Source organism: Didymosphaeria variabile, assembly GCF_027946475.1.
Source record: "Didymosphaeria variabile strain IMI 356815 chromosome Unknown scaffold_10, whole genome shotgun sequence".
Lineage (NCBI taxonomy): Eukaryota > Fungi > Ascomycota > Dothideomycetes > Pleosporales > Didymosphaeriaceae > Didymosphaeria > Didymosphaeria variabile.
In genome coordinates, this window is record NW_026611629.1 from 1,149,110 (window position 1) to 1,174,499 (window position 25,390).

Consider the following 25,390-nt stretch of genomic DNA (forward strand, 5'->3'; position numbering starts at 1 on the left):
ACTCGAATCGGCATCGACACGAAGAAAGCGAAAGGAAAAGGAGGAGAGGACAAGAGCAAATGGTCTTCACGCAGAACTACTACACCGTTCTAGGCATCTCTGCACCGGCAGCGCTCAAGCAGGATGCCCTGAGGAAAGCGTACAAGGCGGCGCTGCTGAGCGCGCATCCGGATAAAGCGTCTGCGTCGAAGACGCCGAACGCGTATACCGTCGACGACGTTAGGGAGGCGCTTGCCGTGCTGTCTGATGCTACTACGCGTGGGGAATTCGACCGCTGGCTTGCTTCTCAGCGGCAGGGTGGGAATAGTGGTGGGAGAGACGGGGAGGAGGAGGAGGACTTTGTGCTAGGGCTGGAGTTGTTAGATCTGAGCGACTTCGAGGCGGGCATGCCGCCGTTTGTGCGTATGGATACGCCGTCGCTGGAAGGATCGGGAGCGGCGACGCCGGATATCGACTTTGATGATTTGAAATCTCCTGGGCCTGAGGATTTGGCTGCTGCGGTTGAGGGGGTTAAGCTTGATGCTGCTTCTACACCGGTTACAGAGGAGGATCCACAAAATGGCGTTAGTGTCGATGGGCTAGAAGAGGAGGAGGAGGAGGAGGAGGAGGAGGAAAGAGATAGTAGGGGGGGAGGGTGAGATGGAGTGGACGAGGGAGTGTCGCTGCGGTGCGGACAAGGGTTTTATAATCAAGGAGCGGGAATTGGAAGAGGCTGAAGCAAGAGGCGAGAAGGAGGTACTTGTGGGGTGTGAGGGGTGTAGTTTGTGGGTGCGGGTCGGGTTCGATGTTGAGGAGGGGTGAAGACTGAGGGAGAGGAATGGATATACCAAAGTCCGGGGCGTGTGGGACTAGAGCATTGGCTATGCAACTTGGGAATAATTCTGGGCTGGCAAGACAGAAGTCCAGAAGGATTCAGTTACCACGAGCACGTCGCGCATTGCGCATGGCTGAGCATGAGGAGATGCAAGATGCATGGCGGAAAGATGCACCGAAACTCGACATGAGCTTTCAGGGGACAACCAGCTCGAGACACATACGGCGTAGAACCGTAGAGCTTCCAGACGGAGAGACCTTTGTCTCGAAACATCGGCGATGATGTCAAAGCCAGAAGCTTCCAAACTGGTATAAATATTCGCGTCCCAAAGAGTCTACCTCTCATCGCCACTCCTACCATCATCTTCTCAAAGACTGCTCACTCAGCTCGGGTACATGGCGTCCAAGGCCGGATTCCTGCTCTATAACTATGCAACTCTGCAGGACACAAGAACCGCCGCGCTTGCACGGAGAATATGTACGCTTCAACATCCGTCCATGTCCCTCGAGCCTGACCGTTAGTCCAGACTACGCAATGAAAAAGATAACATGCGCAAAGTTTGTTTCTAGCGTCTTCTGATTTGTATAAGTTCTACGCGGCAAGTAGATATGTAGCACACTGGCGTGACTTCCACGCTTATAGGTGAGTGTGGAAGAAGCGATATGTCGCGCGGCACCATGACGGGAAAGAGAGTTTACACGCTCTTCTAGGTAGCTTCAAGGCTTTTTGTAGAGATGCTTGCAGCGTAGCGCGTTCGTTCGAACGTATGTAATGTAAAAGTCTGGATATAAGCCGACCTCGTATGCGCTTGAGCCCGCATGGCATAGGCAGTCGTGCGACTTTGAAACCCAGCAGCAGCAAAGCAGCGGAGGAAGAATTGCGCTGAACCTCGTCGTATTTAAAGCAGGACGAAGAACGTACATACACTATGCGTCTGCTGGCGTAGTAAGGAACGCGGCACGCGACACCTTGCCCTCCCTCCTTCCTTTGTTTGCCGCCTCCCCTCACAACAAACACCACGTCCATTCCCCCCATCTACATCCAGCCCTGCAAACCACACCCACCGTCTCCACAGCTACGTAACAGCATGTACTGCGCGCAAGGTTCGCACAGGCGGTAGATCGGCCCAGCTAAGGCGCACATCATGTGCAAGTGGAGCCGACGTGATGATGGCTGCAAGGAAGGCTGCCAGCGGTACCCTTGCTCACCGGTCGTTCACCGGAGGGACTGCCCAGCCACCGTTTCGTCCCGTGCAGCGCAGTCCAGACGGGGACGGGTCAGGATAAGATGGGCGCTTACAGCGACAAGTCAACTCGTGCGTAGTCACGAATGAAGGGAAGAAGTTGGATTACGTTTTGATTAACTATGCTAGAAGTAGGCTACAGACAGATATCCACCCCGCCGTTTTGGTAACACAAGATAAGACAGCCGAGAAGGGGGTAGCTAAGGTGGGTGTGAAGGGGTGGGTATATGGAAGGGTGCGGAGTGCAAAGATGGGATGCATTGTGTGCAAAGGCCGTGCAAAGTAGGTCGTGAGTGAAGTGGTCTTCAACGTATTGTTCGGTGATGAGACATGCCGTGACGTGACGTGGCGCTTCCGTCCTGATTTCCATGACTCCAGCGCTGAATCGCTCGACGAGAAGCGTACATGTATGTTACTCATCCGAAAGTGTGAAAGGAAAAATCATGAGTAGAAGGAGAAAGAACATGGTCGTAAGTGTCCGAGGCGGCTAAGCGGCTACGCCTCCAGGACGGTAGTGGGCAAGAGGTGGGTATCGGAGAACAACGGGTGCAGGCTATTGCGGGAGCCAGAAGGAGAGCAAGAAGGGCGCCACGAGGCGAGCCGTATACTTGCCCTGGTTCGCGGGGGAAATGCTGATGCCCTGGCGCTGCTGGAGATAATCGACTGGCACCACATTAGCCATCACTCTTCCACAACGTGTGTAAAGGAAGGCACTCACTGTTCTCCTTGACCAACTGCGCCACCGACCGCACAAACGTCACCGACGTCTCGTCCCCAAACCCAGCCTCCTTCTCCCAGTCCTGCTCGCAGTCCCGCAGCGGGTTGCACTTGCGGTTGTACTTCCACCTGAAGATCTGGCTCACGAAGTTCATGCGCTGGTCGACCTCGCGGTTCGCAATGTCGGCCTGCGCCTGTGCGTCCCGCGGGTCGAAGCCCTCCGTCACAGCGCGCGTCGCCATGACCTGGTGGATCGTCTTCTGCTGGTCCTCGTGTGCCATGGCCATGCCGACGACAGCGACAAAGGCCGCGAGCCACTTGTCGCAGCCCTTGCTAGACTTGAATATTTGTTGGAGTTTGTTGAGGACGAGAGCGAGCGTGGAGCGTTGTAGGCGTGCGAAGAAGTATTTGAGCTGACGCGCAGTCATGCGTGGGGAGGTGTAATTCTGGACGTAGGCTGAGGGATCGGTGTAGGAGTGCATCTTGGCCAGGGTCTGGGTCTTGGATTCTTCGGCCATGGTGATGGTGTGTGACATGATGTACGTGCAGACGATGAGACGGAAAACTTCGCGAAGGAGTTTGGCCTGTGATTGTCAGCATAGATCTATGGTTGTTTAGAGAAAGACCGTACTTCGTCATCGCTCTTCGGTTTGACTCGCGTCATCAGCTTGAAGAGTCGGGGCGAGAAGTCGTTGTCGTCTTCTGCCCAGCAGATTTCGCCAAAAGCATCGAGGTGGTTGTCGACGATATCATTCAGATACTTGTCATACTTCTTCTCTTCATTGTGATTGATGTGCACCATTCCGAGAGCCGGGCTTCGCTTTCTAAGGGTATATCGCTCCTGGGTCACGGGGTTGGTTTGGTACTGCAGCTGCACGAGCAACTCTTCTCCTCGAGGCTGGAATTCGTACACCTTGACGGGCATGCGCGGCATTTTCTTCTGCTCGCAAGTCATGTATACGCAGATCTCTTGGCTTCCCCATTGGTGGATGAATTGAGAGACAAAGTGAGTCAAATGGCTATCCTCGTGAATCTGCATGGTCACAGTAGGAAGGAAGTACTCGGACAGCTCGATCAGCTTGATGCGAGAGCAGCCCAGGCCACAATCAGCATTGGGGCGCTGGGCGCGCTTTAGACAACGTTCACAAACGTCACCAGGCCCGCACTATACCATGTCAGTCTGATCTGAACATTGAAGGAATTCTGTAGGTCTTACCTTGTCTCGCTGCAACACGCAATGCCAGCATGCAACGATCTTGCGCATGTCATGGGCTGCCTTTGCAACCCTTGGCTCCAAGTGGGTACCCAATGCTCGTCCACCAGGCCTGCCAGTACTCCTGATTGGGCCTACTTGCCGCTGGGCGGATGAGCCTTCCGGGTCGGGTGAGAAGTCAGCGGCCGCTTCGAGGAGTGTCCTGCTGGGAGAAAATTCAAGGGAAGATGGAGGCGGTCGGATCGGACCAAACGGCTGGTGCGTTTGCGATTCGCGGCGCTCTGATCCTTGTTCGGAATGCTGGTAGGAAGAGATCATACCATCCGAACCACCAGGGCTTGACGCGGACGCATATGGGCTGGCAGGTGATTGCAACGTCATCCTAGTCGGCAGCTCAATTGAGGTGGCAATTGGCGATGGATGCTGATGAGAAAGTCTCCGGTTTACCATGTGTTGGGTGGGTGTTCTCTCATAGGGGGCGAAGCGTTGTGAGCTGGGCGATGGAGAAGCCCTGTGTAGTCGCATTTCTACAGGACTGCTGCCCGAGACGTACATATCGGTATGCACCTGACGTTGGGTGACCGGGAGGCTTCTTTGCTGCTGCTGCTGAAGCATATTCTGGGTGGCCACTGAGAAGAGATCCTGCGGTGGCCCTACAGGCTCGTTTGGAGAGATGAGGTAGTTAGGGTCAGTGTTGTGCATTGTCCAGAAGTCGACGTCAGGATTCATGAAAGCAGAGTAATCGACTTGGTCGGTGACAGGGTCGAACACAACGACGTCCGAACGGGGAACATCGGGGCTTCGCATAGGTTGTTCACTGTTCCATGGGGCTGCTTGATGTGTAAAACTCTGACCCGGATAATTGTTGTACTGTTGAGGCAGGAAAGCACTCTGTTGCGGTCGCATTTGCGGATTGAACTGCTGTGGAGGGAAGTGCTGTGGATGAGCGGCCATTGTGGCATTGAGCGCTTCGGTAAGAGCTGCTCGTTATTAGTATCAGCGCCGAGGGTGATAACCGGAGTGCATGCCTTGATCTGAAATGGTTCCTTGGGCTGTGAGGAACATGTTGCTGTCCACGGCTGTCAGAGGCCCTTGGAAGGCCTGGGTGGTATTCAAGCCTCCGTTAGCTTGATAGAACGGTTGATGGTCACGCATCGGATGGGCGTCAAGTGCTAAGTCCTCAAAGCTATCGTTGTCCGGGGTTTTCACAGAAGAGGTGGGAGAATTGGAGGCGCTATCGCCATAGACCATCTGCTCCGGGTACTGGCCTGGGGGCGGGTCGGGTCCTCGAGAGGCATCGCGACTCATAGGCGGCGGGGTGCTAAGAGGGCCACCAGGGGAGAGTCCAGTATGGTTAACCAGGGATGTAGGCGTTTTCGATCGCGGCGCACCATACTGTCCATAGGTGTAAGCACCCGGGGCTACTGGAACCTCAGGCCCCATGGGCTGCTGGTAGTAGTAGTAACCGTTGTCCATGGTGAGCAGACGGTCGGGCGCGGCCCTGGGATAAGGAAGCTCTGGGGAGTTGAGTCTCTAACGATGTGCGATGTGCCTTACGGAAGGTGGGCCAGCGCCGGATCCACGAGCTGGTGGCCGGACGAGGAACGACCAGGACAGCTCGTATTCGGGTGGATTACACGGCGAAGGAGCGGTAACCCGAAGAGACGCACGGCTGGCCCCGCCAGTGCGAGGGATTCGAAGACTCGAAAACGAAGGGCAGCGAAGAATCAACAATGCGGTCTCATAGTACGGCTGAGGAAGAAAGGTCTCAAAGATGACAAGACTCAACGATGGGCTCGATCGGTAGCACCCCTCAAACCGGTGAAGGCTTCGGGTGGATACTGCAGCTATTGGGGTTAGCTGCATACCGCGCTGCACAGCATCCGCGTAGCACCAAACACAGACGGCGCGCGGTAAGAGCGAAAATGCCAACTGGGGGACTGGGATGAGCTTGCATGCTGACAATGCGCCGACGATGCGATGATGCCTGAGGTTCGTGGTGGTGATATGAAGATGCACTGCGCCACCGCCCACGGGGCCTTCGTAGCACCAAAGGGTAGGCGTGCATCAGCGCGTCCTCTGTTCACTGGCCGCCGTGGTCGTCGCGCGGCTCTGTTGCGTTGACCGACTTCCTGTCGATGAAGACGAGCAGCCAAGTGGTGCATGCCGTTGCGACGCTCAAGCCAGTCGTTTGGTCTGAAGCTGCTGGTCCTGGCCATTTTCCACGAGCCATGACCAAAACGTCCAATGCCCAACGTGGAGGATCGGCGCGTTGCCAGCGCACACCTGGATACGAGCCATGGCACGACGACGACCAGCGGCGACTTTTGAGAGCAGTGTCAACGAGCCAGGAAACATACAAATTGCCGCAGATTGGTTTCAAATCGCCGTTTGGGGCGGTGCGGTCTGGCTTCAGAGACTTGTAACGGTGCGTCGCGGGACAAAGATGGCTGCGTCCCTGTGCACCACACTATTCGAGGAGTCAGCCTCGCTGCGCAGGACGCTTTCAAGGGGATCGTCCGGTAGTCAGCGAAGGACTAAACTTTCCAGGAGCACCAGTAGCAACGGGACGAGCGCAGAACGACTGGCAACTGCAAGTGGATGGTGAAAAGGGCGCTGCGTAGAGTTGACCAACACCAGCAGCGTTCGAATGCTCCGAGGCTTACTTCTTGGGGCATGCCGCAGTACTCCAGCGAATCAATCGCGCCCAATCCTGACTCATCAGCTGCTTTGTAAGTCTCGGAATGGAACTTGTCACTAACCGCTCCGCGCCCGGAGTAGATGCTTCCAGTGCATGAGCATTCCGATCTGATAGAGATCCCCACGTCTGCAGTTATGCCTATGGGTATCTTACGACATCACAACTGCACTGTGTAGAGTGCCACGCAATGTTGAGACGGAACGGCAAGCCTAGGTTTGTGCGACTCCGAGACACTTGACCCGAAGCTTATACCACGTCCAGGTCCTGCGAACCATGTCGCATATCTAAAATACGCTGTGACCATGCAACACCCACGTGCGAGAAGTGCAAGACGCGGGGCATCACAGACCAAGTTAGCAACAAACAGCCACTCTCCAGACGCTTTTGACAGTGTGATGCAGTGCTTTTATCATCCGGCGCCTATGACCAGACCTCCTGGCGTGCCTCGTAAAAAGCCGGAGCCTCGACGTCGCGCTTCCGAAGCGCGTCAGAACGCGACGCGAGATCACGCGTCTCGACCGTCTCTTAGTCTTAGCCCTACCGCACTACGGAACGAAATTGGAGTTCCTTCAATTGTCAACTCATGGCCTACTCCTCCTGAGTCTGCAACAAGGACTACCCAAAGCAGCTCTGATTCCAGGAGCTTCTACCTGGGGAGCACCAGCTATGCCAGTGTCTTCGCTCAAGAGCAACCGCTTCCCAACGCCTTGCACGAGCAACCTCCTGCAAGCATACATGGGACGCCTACTATCATGGCCAGCGGGCTTGAGGCCACTCGCCATTGCCGTATGAGCGTCGGCAGCCTAGTCATCTCCAAGTGTGAACAGTTTGCCTTCCTGGAACGGCTTGTAAGAACATACTTTAGGATAAATCAAGGCTCAGCCATGATTGGCCCTTTGATCACTAATGCGTTGCCTCAGCTGCGCAGAGACATAGAGTACATTGTCTCACAGTCAGATAACCCGTATCCCATACTAGCCGAGATCACAAAGAACAGTTGCCAGCCGTTAAAAGTTTCACCAACCATGCTGCCTTCGGAATTTCACACACTTTTTACTGGTCCAAATCTACGATGGGAAACCATAGGTTTGATGATGGCCCTGGCAGCGTCGTGTGCACAGTTCTCCCCACCAGATGACCCTCTGTTCATCCTCGAGAACGGTGACAGGGTGAACAAGGATGACTTCATTTTAGACATGATCCATGCTACCAACGACTGTATCACCATCTGCCAAGTCCATGGTGCTGTGAACGATATCATGGTCTGGCTTTTGTACAACAACATGCTCGTACAAAGCAATTGGTACGGGGACAACTGTATGTAGCCTCATGCTTCCACAATGTTCAACACTGACGCATGTAGACCACGGAGTATGGCGGCGTACAGGAGATGTTATTTCAGCGCTTCACGCCGAAGGAATACATTGCGAGAATGCAATCGTCAATCCATCCGAAGAGCCTCTGTTTCTTCAAGAATCACGTCGTAGAATTTACGCTGCAGTGTACCGGACGGACAAGAGCTTAGCTGACTTCTTCGGGCGTCCGCCCATGATGCACAAGCGGTATAGTGACCGACCACTACCTCTTGACATTGATGACCAGATTGCTACATGCGACGATCAAGCGATTCTAAATGAGGCCATATCCAATCTCGATCCTGATGGGTGGTCTACGGATGGTCGGATCAGACCAGCATCATGGATACGGTTACGTGCGGCGCTAGGTCAAGTCAAGGAGCGATTCCTTGAAGCATCTCTTGCTGGGAAGAAGGACGTCTTCGTGATCGACGAGATAGAGTAAGTGAACATCACATGCCAACCTGCCGCTTTGATGTTGGTCATCTTGGGAGCATCCATGATAGGTCTTATCGTACAAGACAAGGCACTAACAAGTGCAGAGCAATACGCGAAGAGCACCGAAAGAACTGGGAAACTTCGCCTGCGCACCTCAGATACGACCTCTACGACAACGAAGCAGTCTGGAGAACTCTCAAACCAAAAGCAGCCTTACGAATGATAGGGGCATACCTCGACCACCTCCATGCGGGATTCCAAATCCAGCGACTTCTCCGCCGCCACACTCAAAACGCTCTTCCCGCCCTTCTCGAAATCGCCATGAACCTCCTCTCTACCGCCCTCATCTTCAACAAGAACCGGAATCACGAATACAACGTCCAGCGCCACTTTGCCACCTTAGTCCTCTTCTACTGTCTGCCCAGCGCCGGTGTCCTCGCGCTGGAACTCCGCCGCTGCACACTGGAAAACGTCCCGCTACCAAGCACAGTCTCGCGCGCAGACATCATCCGCAATCTTTCCGTCCTAATCTCCTGCGTCGAATGGGCCATCGTCCCCGACGACGGAAACCACCGCCTATGCAGCGAGCTCAACAAGATGATAGCCCTCGTCCTCGACGAAGTGCTAAACTACCAGCCGCCCTCAAACGAGGGCCAAGCCGATGGCGCGTCGGCGGTGCTCGCCGGTGTCGGAGCAGGCTTCTTCGACATCCCCATGATAGACGGCATGGAGCCCATCCCGACAGAGAGCGAGGACTTTTTGAATTGGCTGGACAATGCGAATTGGAATAATACGGTGGGTCCGGGACGATTTTGATTGAGAGGCTGACGCGTTAATGAAGAGTAGTATCTGTTTTAAGTTTTCCTTGGATCACGGCTGATATTCCTTTCTTCTTCTTTTTTTGTTTAATGAGAGACGGACAAGATTGGGATGGCGGCGTGCTGGCACCGAGGGAGATAGATGATGGATGAGCTTTAGAGTAGATACCCGCACGACATGACAGATGGTAGATTGAGATGTAATCGCTGCATCCCGGCATCCACGTGTACTTCGAGTCCCACACGTTCGTCAAGCCATTGCACCTCCCTTATACTTATACTTTCCTCGCGTATCCGGGTCCGCTCCACTGTCAGGAGACCTATCCCAAGTATATACCTATCAAATCATCACAACAAACAATCCATGCACTCGAAAGCACCCATACGACCAAGCCGTCCTACCCCGTCTGCGGGCGCTACAATATATATCTCCGAGCCTTCTCGTCCCACCTCAGTACACGGGCGCTCCACATCGCCGACCCTCCGAGCTACCTCCCTCTCAGCTCCATCACCCATCTTATCCTCCGAGCCAATCGCCTGCCTACCGCATCGCCGCCCACGTCGCTGCCGCCGCCCAGAACGGCTCATTATTGTAGTGTTGCTGAGGTGCCTTATGCTGAGCTTCCTTATTCTCCGTTGAGTTTTCCGAGGCTAGCTACATGTCAGTCGTGCATCTCGTCGAGAAGGGTGGGAAGCGTACGTTTCCGATGCCACAACTTCAGAAGAGGTTTCTTGCTGGTGGTTGACGCGAGGGAGGAGGTCTCGTCGGAGGTGTATGGCGGGGGGTGCGGTCTGCGAAGTGCGTGTCGACGACGACATTGTGGGCGAGGGTGACTTATATAGTAGTGGGTTCGTTGGATCAAGAAGTTGATGGGCGAGCCGGCGTGGTGAGCGTCGTTCATACAAAGTCTGTTATATAGATGGTGGAGATTGACTTTTACACCATAGGTGTCTTGACTTGAAAGGGTGCGAGAGCTGATAGCTTGGTGTCTGGATGGTCCCGGTGAGGCTTGGTGTTTCAATGCTGCTTGCTACTGCACAAGCACTTCCCTCCCTACTCTTAAATATACAACGCGTACAAAGCCAGTCGAGTCATTCGCCCCTGCCGTCATCGCATCACGACATCGCCAGAAACCAGCTCATCCTCACCTCAAGCCGTTTCTCGGAATAAAGACATCTGATGACTCTTGAATATACGCGCGAGTGCATGTCACCGCTCGAGCTCCGGTGTGCGCTAATTTGCCCTTCTGGCTGGCTGGTACGCACGCATACGCGATTTACGGCAAAGCCACTACCCCGAAGGCCAGGCAGACGCGTGTTGATCGCGGTGCACGTGGATTTAGCGTACGTAGCATACCAAATAATATCCGACTTAGTGCGATACGCACGGTAATGTACTGCGAGGCAGATGTCGTAACTTAGTCTAGCCTTACAAGCAAAGATCCGGGGTTGCAAACCGTCTAGGCATCTCCGAGCCCATCAGGGTATGCTCGTGGTGTCGTTAACGAATGGGAATGCGATAGATGCTGGCGCGGTCGACGGTGCTCGGATTTAGTCCCAGGGCTCGGCGTTGGGGATGCGGTCGGAGTAGATGTGGGGTGTGGATCTCCGAGCTGCCATCATAGGGCTGCGGATTTGGCAAAAGGTCTAGCACCAGAGGGAATATTATGACGCGATTTCAAGTTGCAGAGAGGATGGCATAGTCTTGTAATACTAGAAAGTGTATGATGACTAGGTGAGCACCCATGTCATACATTTCCGCGAAATTTTTCATTGGGATATCTAAATGTCCATTGCGTTTCTCGCGTTTCCCCAAACAGGCTGTGTAAGCCCGCAACATAAGAATCGAGCTGAGCCGAGTCGTTGCTGATTGGCTCGACGCTCACATCGTAGCAGCCAACACCTCCCCTAAACGACGACCTATGCGATCGTGTACGAGGAACCTTACACATTTACCATGGTCTATCGCCTGTGCAAACCTAGCGATCATACTAGCCAATCATTCCGCACACATGACGACAACTGGTGAAGACCTACTGATCAGTGGAGTATTCGTGTGCACTTGCAAACGACGGCATAACGCAATATTCTTCTCTCGGAATTATTAAGATATCTGTAAGTTTCATATAAACCTACCCTGATGAGTATCACTCTTCGCTGTGACCGGCCCCTATTCCGTAATCCATGTGCAAACTCCTTGATCTCCCAAACCAAACACCGTACTCAACGCCACCGTAAAGTACAATTCGTGCACGCATGTCCCCTACGCCTCCGTCTCAATGCCCTGGAACTTCTTCTCATTGTGCTTGAACAGCCCCTCCACCTTGTTCTCTCCCCGCTCCGCCAAATGCTTCAGATATGCAAGCGTCCTGGGGCCCTTCCACTGCATGGCCCCCCGGTTGCTCCGATGCAATTGCTTGGCATTCTTCTTGTAATCCACGATCTGATCCCTCAAGCCCCTCTTTCCATCGTTGTCCGGATCACTGTTAGAGTTCGGGTGCAGGATGCTCGGCACGAAATTTGACTCGTCTGATGACGATGTGTCGGAATTGCCGTCCGAGTCGGATCCGTCGTTCCAGTCCATGTCATCGTTGTCGTTGCACGCATCGAGCACCTATACAGTGTTAGTGCTTGACATTAGAGAATCAAAGGTTACGTACCTCTAGGACTTGGCCGATATGGCGGTCTTTTTTCGCGAGTGGTTGGTGGTAGCCGGAGAGGCCAGACCAGAAAGTCATGGTAAGCTCGATTTCGCCAACTTTCTCGCCGTATGATTCGAGGACGTTGTTCTCTGCGCGGCTGAGGTCACCCTTCCAGACGGTCAAGCGAACATTCTGCTCCTGGTTGTCGGATATATCCTTGAGCCAAAGAATCGCAAAGGCCGGGGTGCGATCGGAGAGCGCAGAGTCTTTCCGGAACTCGACGATGACAGGCGAAGCATAGCGCTTGCGTACTGGTAGGCGGATGGGACGGTCGCGCTTAGTTTTCCAGACGGTGTGGCCATCGTGTTGGTTTGCTTCGCTGTCTTGGGTGCCGGAGTGCAACTTGCCACGCGCGAGACTCGTGCGAATCTTCATCCTTAGCTTTTCGAGATCGTGTGGCATATCGATAGCTTTCACAAGCGGTTGAATCTCCAGCGTACCATAATCCCAGCCCAACATCCTTGGAGGTGACTGAAGCTGCACCGACCGGAACACGATCGAGATGCGAGCGCGACCGTAACCGACGCCACCAGCGATGGGGAAGTTGGCAACGAGTTGACTGCGATGTTTGAGAACTCTCGACAATGGTAGATACACAACGCCTATGAGAGCGTCGTCCTCATGCACACGTGCATCGCGTACTGAGACATGGACTTCGGTGTTGCGCCAGTCACGGATGAACCGCTCGCAACCAGCATTCATGAACGGTTTGGAATTCTTTGGTTTGGTTCGTGTCCTGAAAACCTTCTGGTGATTGAGGATGATGGTGCAGTAGGCAGAGGGAAGATCATCGCCTTCTTCTTCTTCTTCGCTAGCGTCATCGTCTACCTTCTTCTTGTTCAGAGTCGACAGTTCCAAGCCCGTGAGTTGGTGGACAACGACACTAAGGATGCCGGAAGGATAATTTGGCGACGGTGGTGACGCAATAATGAGATCGTCTTGCCGTGCCTTAAAGTCTTGCGCCTTCTGCTGCTCAATTTCATCGCTCTCGTCTTTGCTCGCCTCCCGCAACTTGCGTTCACTCTCCTCATACACCTTCTTCTTGAGCTGATCAATGTCCTTAACATCCGGGTCCTCCTCTTGAGCAGTGAGCTGATCGTCGGTAATCCTCGTCTTGGAGAAGTAACCGACACTCCAGCACAGCTTGCCCGGCATTCCCTCACCCTTCTTGAGAGACTGAAATCCATCTTCACGGTCATGCATCTTTCCATTCGTCGCCTTATCCTTCATCACTTGCTTGACGTCCACTTCGAACCGGCCTAGATCATCATCGGCAGACATACGGTCTGCGTCCCAGAGTTGCAGCCTCAGACGTTCGTCTACATTCAGCTCATCTGAGGTCACCAGCAAATAGCAAGTCTCATGCCAGTGGGGCTCCATGTTCTTCGTCTGGACACGTGTCGACCACATGGGTTTGCCAAACTTAGCCCAGCCCACGCTCACGTATGGATCGGCTGAGCCCTTCATCGGACCAATTCCACCATCTCCTTCCTTGAAGTCGAAAGCGCGCTTGACAGTAACCACGATAACGCCACGCGCATTGGTGTCTTTCTTGAAGTCGTCGCCCATCATCATATCCTTCAGATCCAGAGTGAGTGACTTCGGTGCCACATACTCAGCCATAGCAGCGTCGACCGATGACTGAACAAAGCGGGAGATAAGCGGAAAGTCCATCAAGTTGGGTGCCTGCTTGAGTAGCGGAACGCAAGATATATCGACCTTTGGCTGTCCGAGGAAAGTAAAGGTGCACAAAGAGAAGAAAGGTGGATCTGGAGTGAGCTGGAGTCGCATACGCATTACACCCACGAAGCCCTCGACTTCGACCCAGACAGGAAGCTTGATGTTGGAGGGCAGGTAGAAAGCCATGTAGAAGTGCGCTTTCTTGGCACGGTCTTTCATGCGTTTCCGTCCAGTCGACGGACGATATGCAAATGCGATCTCCATATTGACGAAGTCACCTTCTTCAGCTTCCATGCCTTCTGCAACTCCATCATCCTGTCCGTCGTCGTCCTCATCCTTTCCTTCCGCATTGTCATCAACGTTTCCTTCGCCTGGGACTGTCCGGTCGCTTGTCGCCTTGTCTTTGTCGCTTTTCTTGTTGAGCTTGCCGTCCTCATTCACAGACCTTGCTGCTGCACCTGTAGGTAGCCATCGGACACCCAGGATGCGGAACGATTCGCTGCCTTGACCGATGTCGTCTACAGAGACCATACGAACCATCTTCGGCAAACTGGCTTGCATGACATCCTGTTTTGGTCAACTTGATATGATTGGTACGAAGATGAAAACTTACTTCGAGGGTATCTGATATGCTTGTAAACAGATCGGGGTTGATCAGAGGCCAGACTGAGGCCAAGAATGAGTTCAGCCATTGTGCGCTTTCCGGAATGTTCGTCTTGACCAGCTTCTGGCCCTTCTCTCTTTCGGCCTGCCAAACCTCGGTCTCCCACACATCATTGATTTTATTTTCCGTCCATTGGCGTGTGCCCATGATGACAGCAGCCGAGACACCAATGCTGACGGCCACCTCAAGTAAAGTGAAGAAGGCCCTCGACCAGCCCGAAAAGCCACTTGTAAACTGGAAAAGTGCTACCACTGTAATTATACTTGCGCTGACCAGTCCAAGTCCAGCTGTTATAGCTTTGCGATAGGCGTCGGTGATACCTTCGCGTGTCATAGCGAAGTCGGGAGATGGGAAAAGAGGGTCCATGCCGCTATGCGCATCTTGAGACTCTTCTTGTTCTTCTTGAAGTTCTTCGTCGGACTTGTTCATAGCAAAGGCACCAGTAGCAGACCTGGCCTCCGTGCCTGCGGTAGGGCCATTCTTGGGTGTCATCTTCAAGTCTTTTTCTGTGTAATCGTGAATGGTCACGGGCAGATGTGTAACCGGATCTGTGACCTCTCGTTCTGTACCGTCTGCGCTCCACTTCTTCATAGACTTCCTGGCCTTCTTGGGATCCGTGGTCATCTGTAATCCGCCTTCTGTGGTATCCTCTGGTGTGTCATCTTCATCTTCGTTGTTATGTTTGCTGAACTTCTCATTGTTATCCCTCGGCTGCACTCGTCCAGCATGGTCGTCCGCTATATTGTCATCGTCGGGTTCCTCCAAGTTCTTATTTGTAGCCTGGTATGGCTGTGTGCCCTCGTTCGGATTCACGGCTTCCTTGCCGTGTCGTAGTGCGGTGTACGCGTCTGTGAGTCGGTTGGTCTTGCTGCGATCATCTTGTCCTTCACCATCTGGGTGAGCATACTGCTCCTCGCGCTGCTGCTTCTCTTCGCGGTAGCCTTGAACGGTCGGCACAGGGTGGTGCGGTGTGTACGGTGCTTTGTGCCTTCGTTGCGAAGCCTCGACGTCCTCTACACCAGACATGGTGGAGTTTCTGGAGTGAGTGTGGTGGACCGAAGGGCTGCGTGAGCTGTGCAATTAGAGAGTCGTAAGTCGTGGGCTCGTAGACATTCGATCGTCAAGTAGTTGATTTTTGGTGAAAAGGTGGCATGTGCGAGAACAGTAAGGAAATGGATGTGGAAGGATTGAAAGGCAGCGAAGGCCGTGTATCGATTTGACGTATGTACAGCGATCGCGACAGGTTTCTCGAAACCTTAAGCTGACCAGTTATTCCCCACTGCAGCGTTGCGATGGGGTACCAAACGTAAGGCTGCGCCGTATAGCCGTCCATAGAGGGGCTTCCTGAGGTAACCTGTTTGGCCATGACGTATGGTAGAATCCAATTCAGGGCGAGACCTGCGACACACGTGAGCGAACGGAGCTTTAGCCACCTTCCCCACTTCCACATTTGGCAGACGCGGTGCCGCCCGTTCTGATTGCACAATCATCGACGCGTGCAGGTCTCAAAAGTGAAATACGGCCATGGCAAATGCGTTTCAAGCAGCTTTCGCACTCTTCTGAGAAGAATAGCATGGTGTGTTTAGTGAGCCGCTAGCGGACAGCCGAGGCTTGTCTCTAGTGTGGGGAAGGACCTCGGAGTCCATTCTCGACGAGGAAGCGCTCTTTAGCAATACTGGGGGTCGTTATGTGAATCTACACTCTCATTAGATTGTAGTAACCTTTATAGCTTGTCAAGATGCCATCGTGGAGGGACGCTACAGCGGTTCGTAAGCTCAGCGCAAACGTTTATGAATGCACCCTAAAAGATGATTGGTGCATCGGAACTGGTAAGCTCGGCACGGAGGGGTGTCATCATAAACGAGCTCATATGTGACAGTTCCCAATGGCGGATACGTGACTGGATGTGTGCTTGAAGTCGTTTCCGCCCACTTCTCGACCGCCCTCTCGAAGCAGAACCAGCCGCATACCATCGCTCTCCACATCGAGTTCCTGCGCCGAACACAAGTGGGGCCCGCAATCTTCAAGGTCGAGGATGTCAAGCTCGGCAGACAAGCCTCAATCGTACATGTTCGCATGTCTCAGGAGGGCCGTGAGGAGGTCGTCGCCTACGCCACGAACTCGAACATGGATACCGAGAAAGGTGTGAGCTTCGATACACAGTACAAATTACACCCACCACCGCCAACAGTGGTTCTGAGTGAACTGGACAAGAACGGGGACAAGAATTGGCATTTGGAGGAGAACATGCCCTTTCGAAAGTTTAGGAAAGCATCGGCTCAGGTCAAATTCCACTTTCCGCGCAGTGGCCAGGTTCTCCCGAATATAGCGGATGAATGGCTCTGTTTTCGCGATGGTTCAAACTTTACGAACTCTTCGATCGGATTCGTAGCCGATATGTTCCCTCTAATTGTGGAGTCGTATCGAGACCAAAGCCAGGGACCTTTTTGGTACCCGACACTTTTGCTGAATCTAGATGTCAAGAAGGCCCTGCCGCCAGATGGAGTAAAGTGGTTGGCTATACGGGTGCAGGTGAAGAAAGTGAAGAATGGCAGGATGGACCTGGAAGTACACATTCACGATGAGGAGGGGGACTTGGTTGCACTGAGTCATCATGTAGGCTTTGTGTTAGACGCAGCGAGGAATACGGCGGCGAGAAGGAAGCCAGATGCCAAAATATAGACTCCTCACATCTTTAGGGAATAATAATATATCCCCACGCGCAATATCGAACTTGAAACCCAAACGGGCAAAGCTTTCGAGACCCGCGCCAAATGCTCTACACCCTTGTACTGTGTCGTAACCAAGAGCCTTGCAGCCTATTAATTACTTGTTTTGAAGCGACTCGGGATATCAAATAGCACTAAAATAACGTCAGTCGCAGCAAATGTAACCCTCTGAGTGAAGGCCACCTGTCACATTCAAGACTGGGGGCTGCAAACATGTTATCGTCAACCAGTCTCTTGCTTGCGAAGCAGTGTGCGTTAGTCTCAGAGGACTCATCATGACAACATCAACACCATGCAAGCACACACCTTACCTACTAACCTTTCAAAAACCACTCTTGTAACATTTGTTCGCGAGTATGTATACTCCGCAGAAAGACCTTGTGCATTGTAGCATCTTTACTTCGAACATTCGGGTGATCCTGAGTAATCAGGATGTTAGGTATCATATGTATGTGCTGTAATATTGCTTTCGGATTCAATTGCTGACATCGATATGGTGGCCATCAGAATGCGGGTCTCGCTGACATATGTAGTCGTAAATTAGGCATGACTATCGATACTTAGCTCTTCAATGACATTGTTAGGCCTCTCGTCATTAGGTCAGGTCACGATGATCCAACACGGCAAAGTTACCATCTTCTACTTCCACAGCGCAAGTAGCCTACATATTGAGTTTAGTTTGGCCATCCGGCCTCTTGCTTGTTACTCCTGCTGGAGTAGCTACGCATAAGTTTCGTTGAGCGCCATGAAGCTGATTGTTCTTTTTTTTTGGAGAGAGATGTTTTAGCACACCAAAGGTGCGTAACGCCGGTAAAAGGCGTAAACATTAGATTTGGCACGCATACAACAATAGACATCGTTTTAAATTGTGTCGCATGAATACCTTGTGGCTCACATTCTTGAGCAGTCCACTATATGTTTCACATTTTGATGGCGTAAGACTAGGATGTCAGAACGATGAACAGTTGCTTCTCTGGAGCCTCTGGTGCTTGATGTGTTGATATTCCGCACATATTGCGAGCAAGAGAAAGAATTGTACCGCGCATGTTAACATTTACCGGTGTTCGGCGAGACGTTATTTTGGCAGAAGGCGCTTAGCGCCTCACGTGCAGCAAGTTCTTTCCTCCTCATTGGGTTTAGTTTGGCTGGGCGAAAATAAGCGAAGCGACCGCACCACTATCGAAAAGGTCCATCGCCAACTCCACGAGACTTCTTTCCAACGACAAGACTAACCGCCACCATGCCCAAGGAAGTGAAGCAGAAGTCCGGTACGCACATATACGCTCGCAATGTATTCTCGCGCAATGCTAACATAATTGCAGGCCTCATCGTTGGCCCCAACGCCGGCCACCGTGCGTATCCCCCACGAGCGAAAATTACTCGATAACGACGAGCGAACGTATACTGACTTTGTCGGACAGAGGTCACCCCCAGGACCCCGGCCACCCGGATCTCGCGGAGGAAGGGTTTCCTTTCCAAGAGGACTGCTTTCGTGAGGGAGATCACTCGTGAGGTTGCTGGGTACGTTACACTTCGCACACAGCGTTGCGGACAGGCGGGATTGCATGCAGATGCGCAATGCGGCTCGCTGTTGGAACCGACGACTGCCGCTGAGAAAATTGGAATCATGGAACGTCGCTGACTTGCTTGTGTTCAGTCTTGCCCCGTACGAGAAGCGTGTCATTGAGTTGCTCCGAAATGCCAAGGACAAGCGCGCCCGTCGCCTCGCAAAGAAGAGGGTACGTCTTCCTCCGATACACACACTCCACACCCACGCACCGTCACCGTCACCGTCGCAACGAATTTTTAGCTAACAATCACACAGCTCGGTACCTTCGGCCGTGCCAAGAGGAAGGTCGAGGAGATGACCAACGTCATCCAGGAGTCCCGCCGTGCTGGTCACCACTGAGCGTTTTCATAACGCCAGGGTGGGCAACGAGCATCGCGACGGACGCAGGGGACCTTATACATTTTCCGCTTCATCAATCAATCGAATCATGGTGTTAGGTCTCTTTCATGGCGGGGATTGACACGACTTCGGAACATGCATCACAGAATAAAGGGCACGATTTCGGAGTACTGACAATGAATGGACGTTAAGGGGCAGAGGATACCTAGCAGTGTCTCAAAAGATGAAAAATGTGATCGGTTCAAACCAGTGCAGTACTTGTTCTCTGTCTACTGTGCGTGATGTTACGGCCTCGTGCATTCTGGAATCTTGCTCTTCTGTCACTGGCGTCTTGACAGCTAGTCACTCTCCGTCCTCGCCGTTCTCGCATTCGCCAACAAGGCTGTTGGGTCGACCTGGTCACACAATTATCCGACTACAACACCGCGCAGCGTGTCATTTGACGACGGACTTCATGAGACGTGGGTGATGACCCTGCAGCGCAATACCTGAAGCTTTCAGTTGTTCGAATCTCTCAGACAGTTCAGACGTTGCCTGGTCTTAGCTCGCCGATCGGCGAGTCGGCCTGATGGTAGGCTCAGGACGAGTGATTTAATTAACTAGTTTGCGGGCGGATTGGCCCGCGCATTACAAATGGCAGTATACATGCTTCGAGGTCTATCAGCCCGGAACAGGACTCCGTCACCATGGAGTTCCTCCCCAGCCTCCAGCATGGCATAGACGACCTCAAGCCTTCTTTCTTCGAGCTCTCCGAACAACAACTCGCGTCACCTCAGAAGTCAATACTCTACAATAATAGAATTTATTGCCATATGCCAGACAGGCACCTTGTTCACGAATGGTCGTGCGGCGCTATGTAGAGAGCGCTCGCTTTATAGCGCCACACCGCATTGTAGACTAACAAATCATTCAGAATTGCCCTTGGACTACAGGTTTTAAGCCTCACACCGGATACTCCGCTACAGATGCTACGGACGACAAATTTCCAACACGTGCGCCTGCCCCATGCCGCCAATGCTACACCCATCGTCTAAATCTGTTTGGTCCAACGTGTTTACATCACTTGCATGTGCAATGGGAGCTCCAACTTCTTCCCTATCCCCGCGGAGAACCCTCTCCAACGACCCTACTTCTTCTTGAAGATGCTCTTATTTAATAAGCTTTTTAGCTTGTTCTCTTTCTCCGCCGCCGAGTACTCCTTCTTCTGCTTCCCCTGTCCCAACGTCTGGCCTTGTGAAGACGTCGAAGCCTGCGCTGCTTCGTTTACTACGGGCTCCTCAACCCTCAACGGTGCAGCCTTCTGCTGCCACTCCTTACTCAGCACAGGCTTCATCCCTCTCACAGCCGCACTCGCGCCATCGTCCCAACGGAACGTAAGTAGCTCATTACTGCTGAATTTGAGATCGTGAAAGATCAATTTGGAGTCGCGATCCATAGCGACAAATTGGCCCTTGACGTCGCGATAGGACAGGTGGAAAGGCTCGGTTTTGTGCTCAAGACAGCTGGTCACGAAGTCGTAGACGTCAACCGCATTATCAGTCTTGGAAACAGCAAATTGGACAAATGCGCCGTCGGGAAGGCGCACGCGCACGATGCCGCCTTTGTCGGCAGTTGCAGCGAGTTTGGTCTTTCGCTCGTTTTCTTGTTCCTCGAGCTCCTTGTCGGAGAGGAGGCGCGTGTTCTTGGAGCGCTCTTTATAGGATGCTTGTAAGCCGCGCAGTTGGTCGACGGAGGGCTGATAGTCTGCTTCGTTGAAGGCCTGGCGGGCGGCTTGGGGTGTGGAGGATGTCGGGGCGGCGAAGACTTGTATGTTTCGGGGAAGCGTCGAAGAGGAGGGCTCCTGCGGAGACAGTGCTGACTGCGGAGGTGGAGAAAAAGGAGCGGGGGGTATTGAAGGCATCTGAGCTGGACCATCAACTGCGGATATTGAGGGCTCGGCAGCAGTTGGATCCTGATCCACCTCCATGGGCGAAGGGTCCGGCTCCTCTGATCGTATCGTCTCACCTGCAACTGTCGTCGCTGCCTCAGGAGCTGCTGTATCTAAGTCTGGAATGGAGCCAGCTTGTGCCGAACTCCCCGAATGAGCACCACTCGGTGCAGGATCCGCGTTCTTGAAGTACTGTGAGATCTGCGCCATCGCCTCCTCAAGTGGCGTACCACTGTTCTTGAAATTTAATCGCAGCGAAGCGCTGCCACTATCGAAGCCTAACTGGCTGAGGGTCTTCTGCAAATCCACAAATGTGCCGTACTCTTTATGACCAGGCATGACTGTGATGATGGGCATTTCATAGTTCAGCCTGCCTGCGCCTGTACCCGTTCCGTTCATTTCCGGTACACCTCGTTGTGTGAAGTTGTAGTTGGCTCCCTGGCCGCTCTCGAATTGTCGTAGCAATTCCCATAGTGAAGTATTGCTGGCGAACTTCTGCGTTAAGCGCGCGTTCTTCTCGGACGAAGGGAGGCCCAATGCTACCGAAATGACTGTGGGTGATCGGGAGGCTTGAACGAGTTCTAATCGGGCGCCCTGCGGGAGGTTCACGTGCCGTATCTGCTGGGATAGCGAGATGGGCTTATTGTTGTATCTAACCTACGTTAGCAAGCTCGCCAACTATTTGCAGTAGAATACATAGACGGAGAGACCGAACGTAAGCAAGCCTAGTTCAGGTGCAGAAAACTTGGTCTTCCTTTGTGCATAATCCTCCCTATCACCGTGCTAAATCACCATAACATTTGGCCACTTACTTCAGTGTGAACTGCTCTTTGCTGACGCCAAACTTCTGACACGCCTCGTCGCGAACTTCCGTCAGGTACTTCACTGGTGTGGTCGGTATCTTGTGGCTCCTCGCCGCTGCATTAAACACCACGACGTGTGACATTATGCCGCACGGTATATCTTATACAGGCTGAATGCGCTGAAGATGATGGCGGGCGCGTGGACGATGAGTGCGGTGCGGGCGTACCAGCAACGCCAGCCGTGGCCCTTGAAGACGCTGTCACAGTGTTCGAAGGTCAGAAGTATATTGAGGATATGGAGGAGCGAGGCCTCGGGGGTGCGGAGCGAAAGCGTGGACTGGTCTGGCAGCGTTGATTAGCGATGCTCATGCTGGAAGGTAAAATCTGTTTCGGGGTGCAGGAACGATGGTTGTAGATGTCAAGGAAGTAGCCATGGGCAACCTACAGTTTCCTCCTTTCGAAAACCCCTTGAAAAGAAAAGATGTCAAGTACTCGGTCGTCGAGGGCATTAATGTGAATGCCCGCGAGGACGGTTTGGCCACAGCTTGGCAGACTTCGAGGTCGTCAGAATCCCGTGCTGGTAAACGGGCGCCTGAATTGCTGCGCTAACTTCTGGTGCTTCTCGAAGCTTCGCGACGCGTGTGCTGGTGTTTGCGGTGATGACATGAGGCAGCACTGTCCAAGCCCATCCGCGCTCCCCGCCCCCACCAACGCGCTACCGTAGGGTCTCCGGAGTTTTGTACATTCGCAACAGACACATCCAGCTCATAACCACCACGCGAACACTACACCATGTCGGGCTCCACGCAGGTATCTTCACCCGAGCAACTACGTACACTGCTGTCATCGTCGCGCATCGTGGTCGTCAACTGTAAGCTGCCTCTCCATGTCCGACAACAACATCCCCGTGCTAATGCTACAACCCCGAAGTCTACAACGAGTGGAACCAAGCGTGCACGACCATTGCTCCCGTCTACGACCAGCTCGCCGCTTCCCTAGCCCGTCCGGGCGCCGTCTCCTTCGCCAAGGTCAACGCCGAACAGCAGACGCAGATTGCGCAAAGCTATGGCGCCACAAAGTGAGCTTACCCGATGTCAAGCTTTGCGGTCCGCTGCTGACGTTCGCCCGTAGTCCGCCCCTCTTCGTAATCTTCAAGAACGGCAATCAAGTCTCCAAGTTCACAGGCCAGAATCCTCAGCAGCTCTCGGACAACATCAAAAAGCTCGCCGCGGAGGTCGAGTCGGGCGAGGGTGGCTTCGGCGAAGCGTCGGGTTCGAGTGGAGGCGCTGGAGGATGGCGGGGCGCTGGGCTGCCCAGAGGATACACAGATATTACGGACCAGGTAGACGTCCGGGGACTAGACTTGCTGAACTCAGACAGTGAGTTCGGCGGCGTGAGGACGCTGTTCGACACAACGCAGCCGAGCAGCGCAGGCAAGGGCAAGGCAGTAGGGGAGTCTAAGAAAGATTGGGTGGAGAGTGATGTGGACGAGCAGCTGATGCTGTACGTGCCATTCAACGCAAACCTCAAAATCCACACCATACAGATCACCTCGTTCCCACCCAAGGCCGACGATGAAGACGACGACGAAGTCCCGCTCCGACCGAAGACCATCCACCTGTACACGAACCGCCAGCACAACCTCGGCTTCGAAGAGGCCGAAGACATTGCGCCTACGCAGACGTTCGAGCTCAAGCCGTCGGACTGGGACGAGAGCACCGGCACTGCGAAGCTGGAGCTCAGATTTGTCAAATTCCAAAACGTGTACTCTCTGGTACTATTCGTTGTGGATGGCGACGGTGACGGCGAAAAGACACGCATAGATCGTATCAGGATCATTGGAGAGTCTGGGGAGAAGCGGGAAATGGGCAAACTGGAGAAGGTCGGTGGTGATGATTAATGACTTGATACGATATTTACGGAGCATGTGCTCATAAGGTAGATTCATCCCCCCAGCATCGTGAAAAAAAGACGGCATAGTTAGAAAGGTATTGCGGCGTTACGACAGGACTGTGAGCGGATGGTAGTGATTCTACTTGTGGAGGGTTTCGTAACGATTGCTTGCATGCTTGGACGGGGAACCAATATGGTTTATTGAAACGTGGAATAGAAAAACCATACTTCATTCTTGTGATTGTTCCATTCTGATTGCTCTAGTTTAATTACAACGCGTGGACCATTTGCAAGTTCCCAAAATAAATATGTTCTTTAATCTCGAGACGTTGTGTACCAGCAAACGTAATGTGACTAGGCCGCGAGATATCACATTACAGCAAGGGTAGAAGATGGCCACACGAAGTTACAACCTTTTATCAATTTTTCTAGAGGACAAGGATGGCCTAAAAACTACTTTACGCAGCAACGCATGTGGTCACTCACAGACGCAATACGTGGCCGGTGTTCATTTGTACACCTTCAGCACCAGATGTAGGTATCAAGGAAGACCTTGAAGCGTGACAAATTTGATGGCTGCAGAAGAAGCGCGTAGACAGTGATCCTATGAAGTCTTAGCCAGACCCGTGGACATGCCTAGGCCATGTGATACTGCGTATGACCTGCAGGCGCAACAATATAACGGAGCAGATTCCGCATCATTGGGATCGACATTCGTGCATATTTGCAAAACCTCGGAGCTATTGAAATCATGTTTTCACGGTTGGTATGTTCGACCTTTTTCCAGCGGTAGCGTCACAGCAGCAGACGCCACCACAAAGTGTATATGATCGATTATGCAATATGTTTTCTCTGGGAGATCAATGACATCTGCGCGGCACAGTTTTAGCCACGCAAATAACGTTTTGGGAAACTTCAGTATGATCTTCGCCGCACGAAGAAGAGAAGCAGGTTCCAAAGGCGCGTGAAGTTTTTGTAGGTTGTCGGAAGCGGTTGTTCCGGCCGGGCTTGGCGCACTAGTGAGTCGCGCGCGAACTTCAAAAAGTTTGTGCAGGTGGTTGGGGACTCTTTCATGGCCGATGACGAGAATCTTTACAACATATGATAGGAAGAGAATGACCTGGCAATGCTGGGACTGATCTCACATCTACAACCACCGAGGCCTGTTTTCCACATCAAATCGCGCATGCGAAGCGTGCATTCTGCGTCAACATTTGAAATCGCATCACACGCAGCACAGCTAACTGCTCAACTGTGTCAGCAGCTGGTGCTTCAAGAGACGACACATGTCGCACATGTCGATACTGGAAGCTGCCAGCACGGACATCTTGCAGACCTCAGAACGGCTGGCTTTGTATGAGGATGGCGATAGTGACGCGATCCAAAATGTTGGCCGTCTATCGCCAACGTACACCAATGCAATCCTACACAAAGACCTTCGACTTTGACGTCGTCTTTCAAAATCCCGGGTGCTGGTTCAGTACTTTGATATTTGCTCACAAATGCCGGCTGATGATTCGTTGGTCTACGATTTTATCTCCGAACAATCGGCTGTTGAATCACTGCTCCTGTGCTATGCTATTCCAAAATGCGGTCGTTAATTCACTGTGTCTGCGGTTGTTTCTCCAGAAGCCCGGCTGCAAAATCACATCTTCCGCCGTTTCTTACAGAACTTCGGCTGTTAACGCATTGAAAGAGCATCGCATGCGAGGAACGAAATCAGCACGACAAGCACCGGTGCCGCCTCCATACCGACGTCCCAGATCCACGACTCTTCTCCACTT

At 52.9% G+C, this 25,390-nt stretch overlaps 9 protein-coding genes across 9 annotated transcripts; 5 read left to right on the top strand and 4 right to left on the bottom strand.

Annotated features, from left to right (window-relative positions):
• Positions 1 to 59: 59 nt before the first annotated feature.
• On the top strand, positions 60 to 638 carry DPH4 (Diphthamide biosynthesis protein 4; the record flags this gene model as incomplete). Its single annotated transcript, XM_056221156.1, has 1 exon — positions 60 to 638. The coding sequence occupies one exon, from the start codon at positions 60 to 62 to the stop codon at positions 636 to 638; it is 579 nt and encodes a 192-aa protein (XP_056065143.1).
• Positions 639 to 2,610: 1,972 nt separating this feature from the next.
• On the bottom strand, positions 2,611 to 3,292 carry N0V89_012436 (uncharacterized protein; the record flags this gene model as incomplete). Its single annotated transcript, XM_056221157.1, has 2 exons — positions 2,611 to 2,720; positions 2,776 to 3,292. The coding sequence occupies 2 exons, from the start codon at positions 3,290 to 3,292 to the stop codon at positions 2,611 to 2,613; spliced, it is 627 nt and encodes a 208-aa protein (XP_056065144.1).
• Positions 3,293 to 3,378: 86 nt separating this feature from the next.
• On the bottom strand, positions 3,379 to 5,463 carry N0V89_012437 (uncharacterized protein; the record flags this gene model as incomplete). Its single annotated transcript, XM_056221158.1, has 3 exons — positions 3,379 to 3,939; positions 3,991 to 4,967; positions 5,139 to 5,463. 3 exons carry the CDS (start codon positions 5,461 to 5,463, stop codon positions 3,379 to 3,381), a joined length of 1,863 nt encoding a protein of 620 aa, XP_056065145.1.
• A 2,250-nt stretch (positions 5,464 to 7,713) lies between these two features.
• N0V89_012438 (uncharacterized protein) lies at positions 7,714 to 9,297 on the top strand (the record flags this gene model as incomplete). The annotated part of the gene is made up of 3 exons (XM_056221159.1): positions 7,714 to 8,005; positions 8,052 to 8,484; positions 8,586 to 9,297. 3 exons carry the CDS (start codon positions 7,714 to 7,716, stop codon positions 9,295 to 9,297), a joined length of 1,437 nt encoding a protein of 478 aa, XP_056065146.1.
• Positions 9,298 to 11,562: 2,265 nt separating this feature from the next.
• Positions 11,563 to 15,371, bottom strand: N0V89_012439 (uncharacterized protein; the record flags this gene model as incomplete). The annotated part of the gene is made up of 3 exons (XM_056221160.1): positions 11,563 to 11,913; positions 11,960 to 14,248; positions 14,295 to 15,371. The coding sequence occupies 3 exons, from the start codon at positions 15,369 to 15,371 to the stop codon at positions 11,563 to 11,565; spliced, it is 3,717 nt and encodes a 1,238-aa protein (XP_056065147.1).
• Positions 15,372 to 16,083: 712 nt separating this feature from the next.
• Positions 16,084 to 17,027, top strand: N0V89_012440 (uncharacterized protein; the record flags this gene model as incomplete). The annotated part of the gene is made up of 2 exons (XM_056221161.1): positions 16,084 to 16,174; positions 16,225 to 17,027. The coding sequence occupies 2 exons, from the start codon at positions 16,084 to 16,086 to the stop codon at positions 17,025 to 17,027; spliced, it is 894 nt and encodes a 297-aa protein (XP_056065148.1).
• A 1,287-nt stretch (positions 17,028 to 18,314) lies between these two features.
• rpl36 (ribosomal protein L36) lies at positions 18,315 to 18,983 on the top strand (the record flags this gene model as incomplete). Its single annotated transcript, XM_056221162.1, has 5 exons — positions 18,315 to 18,342; positions 18,397 to 18,426; positions 18,496 to 18,595; positions 18,732 to 18,813; positions 18,900 to 18,983. 5 exons carry the CDS (start codon positions 18,315 to 18,317, stop codon positions 18,981 to 18,983), a joined length of 324 nt encoding a protein of 107 aa, XP_056065149.1.
• A 1,126-nt stretch (positions 18,984 to 20,109) lies between these two features.
• Positions 20,110 to 21,856, bottom strand: N0V89_012442 (uncharacterized protein; the record flags this gene model as incomplete). Its single annotated transcript, XM_056221163.1, has 2 exons — positions 20,110 to 21,562; positions 21,723 to 21,856. 2 exons carry the CDS (start codon positions 21,854 to 21,856, stop codon positions 20,110 to 20,112), a joined length of 1,587 nt encoding a protein of 528 aa, XP_056065150.1.
• A 649-nt stretch (positions 21,857 to 22,505) lies between these two features.
• txl1 (Thioredoxin-like protein 1) lies at positions 22,506 to 23,613 on the top strand (the record flags this gene model as incomplete). The annotated part of the gene is made up of 3 exons (XM_056221164.1): positions 22,506 to 22,584; positions 22,644 to 22,791; positions 22,845 to 23,613. 3 exons carry the CDS (start codon positions 22,506 to 22,508, stop codon positions 23,611 to 23,613), a joined length of 996 nt encoding a protein of 331 aa, XP_056065151.1.
• Between the last annotated feature and the right edge of the window lie 1,777 nt (positions 23,614 to 25,390).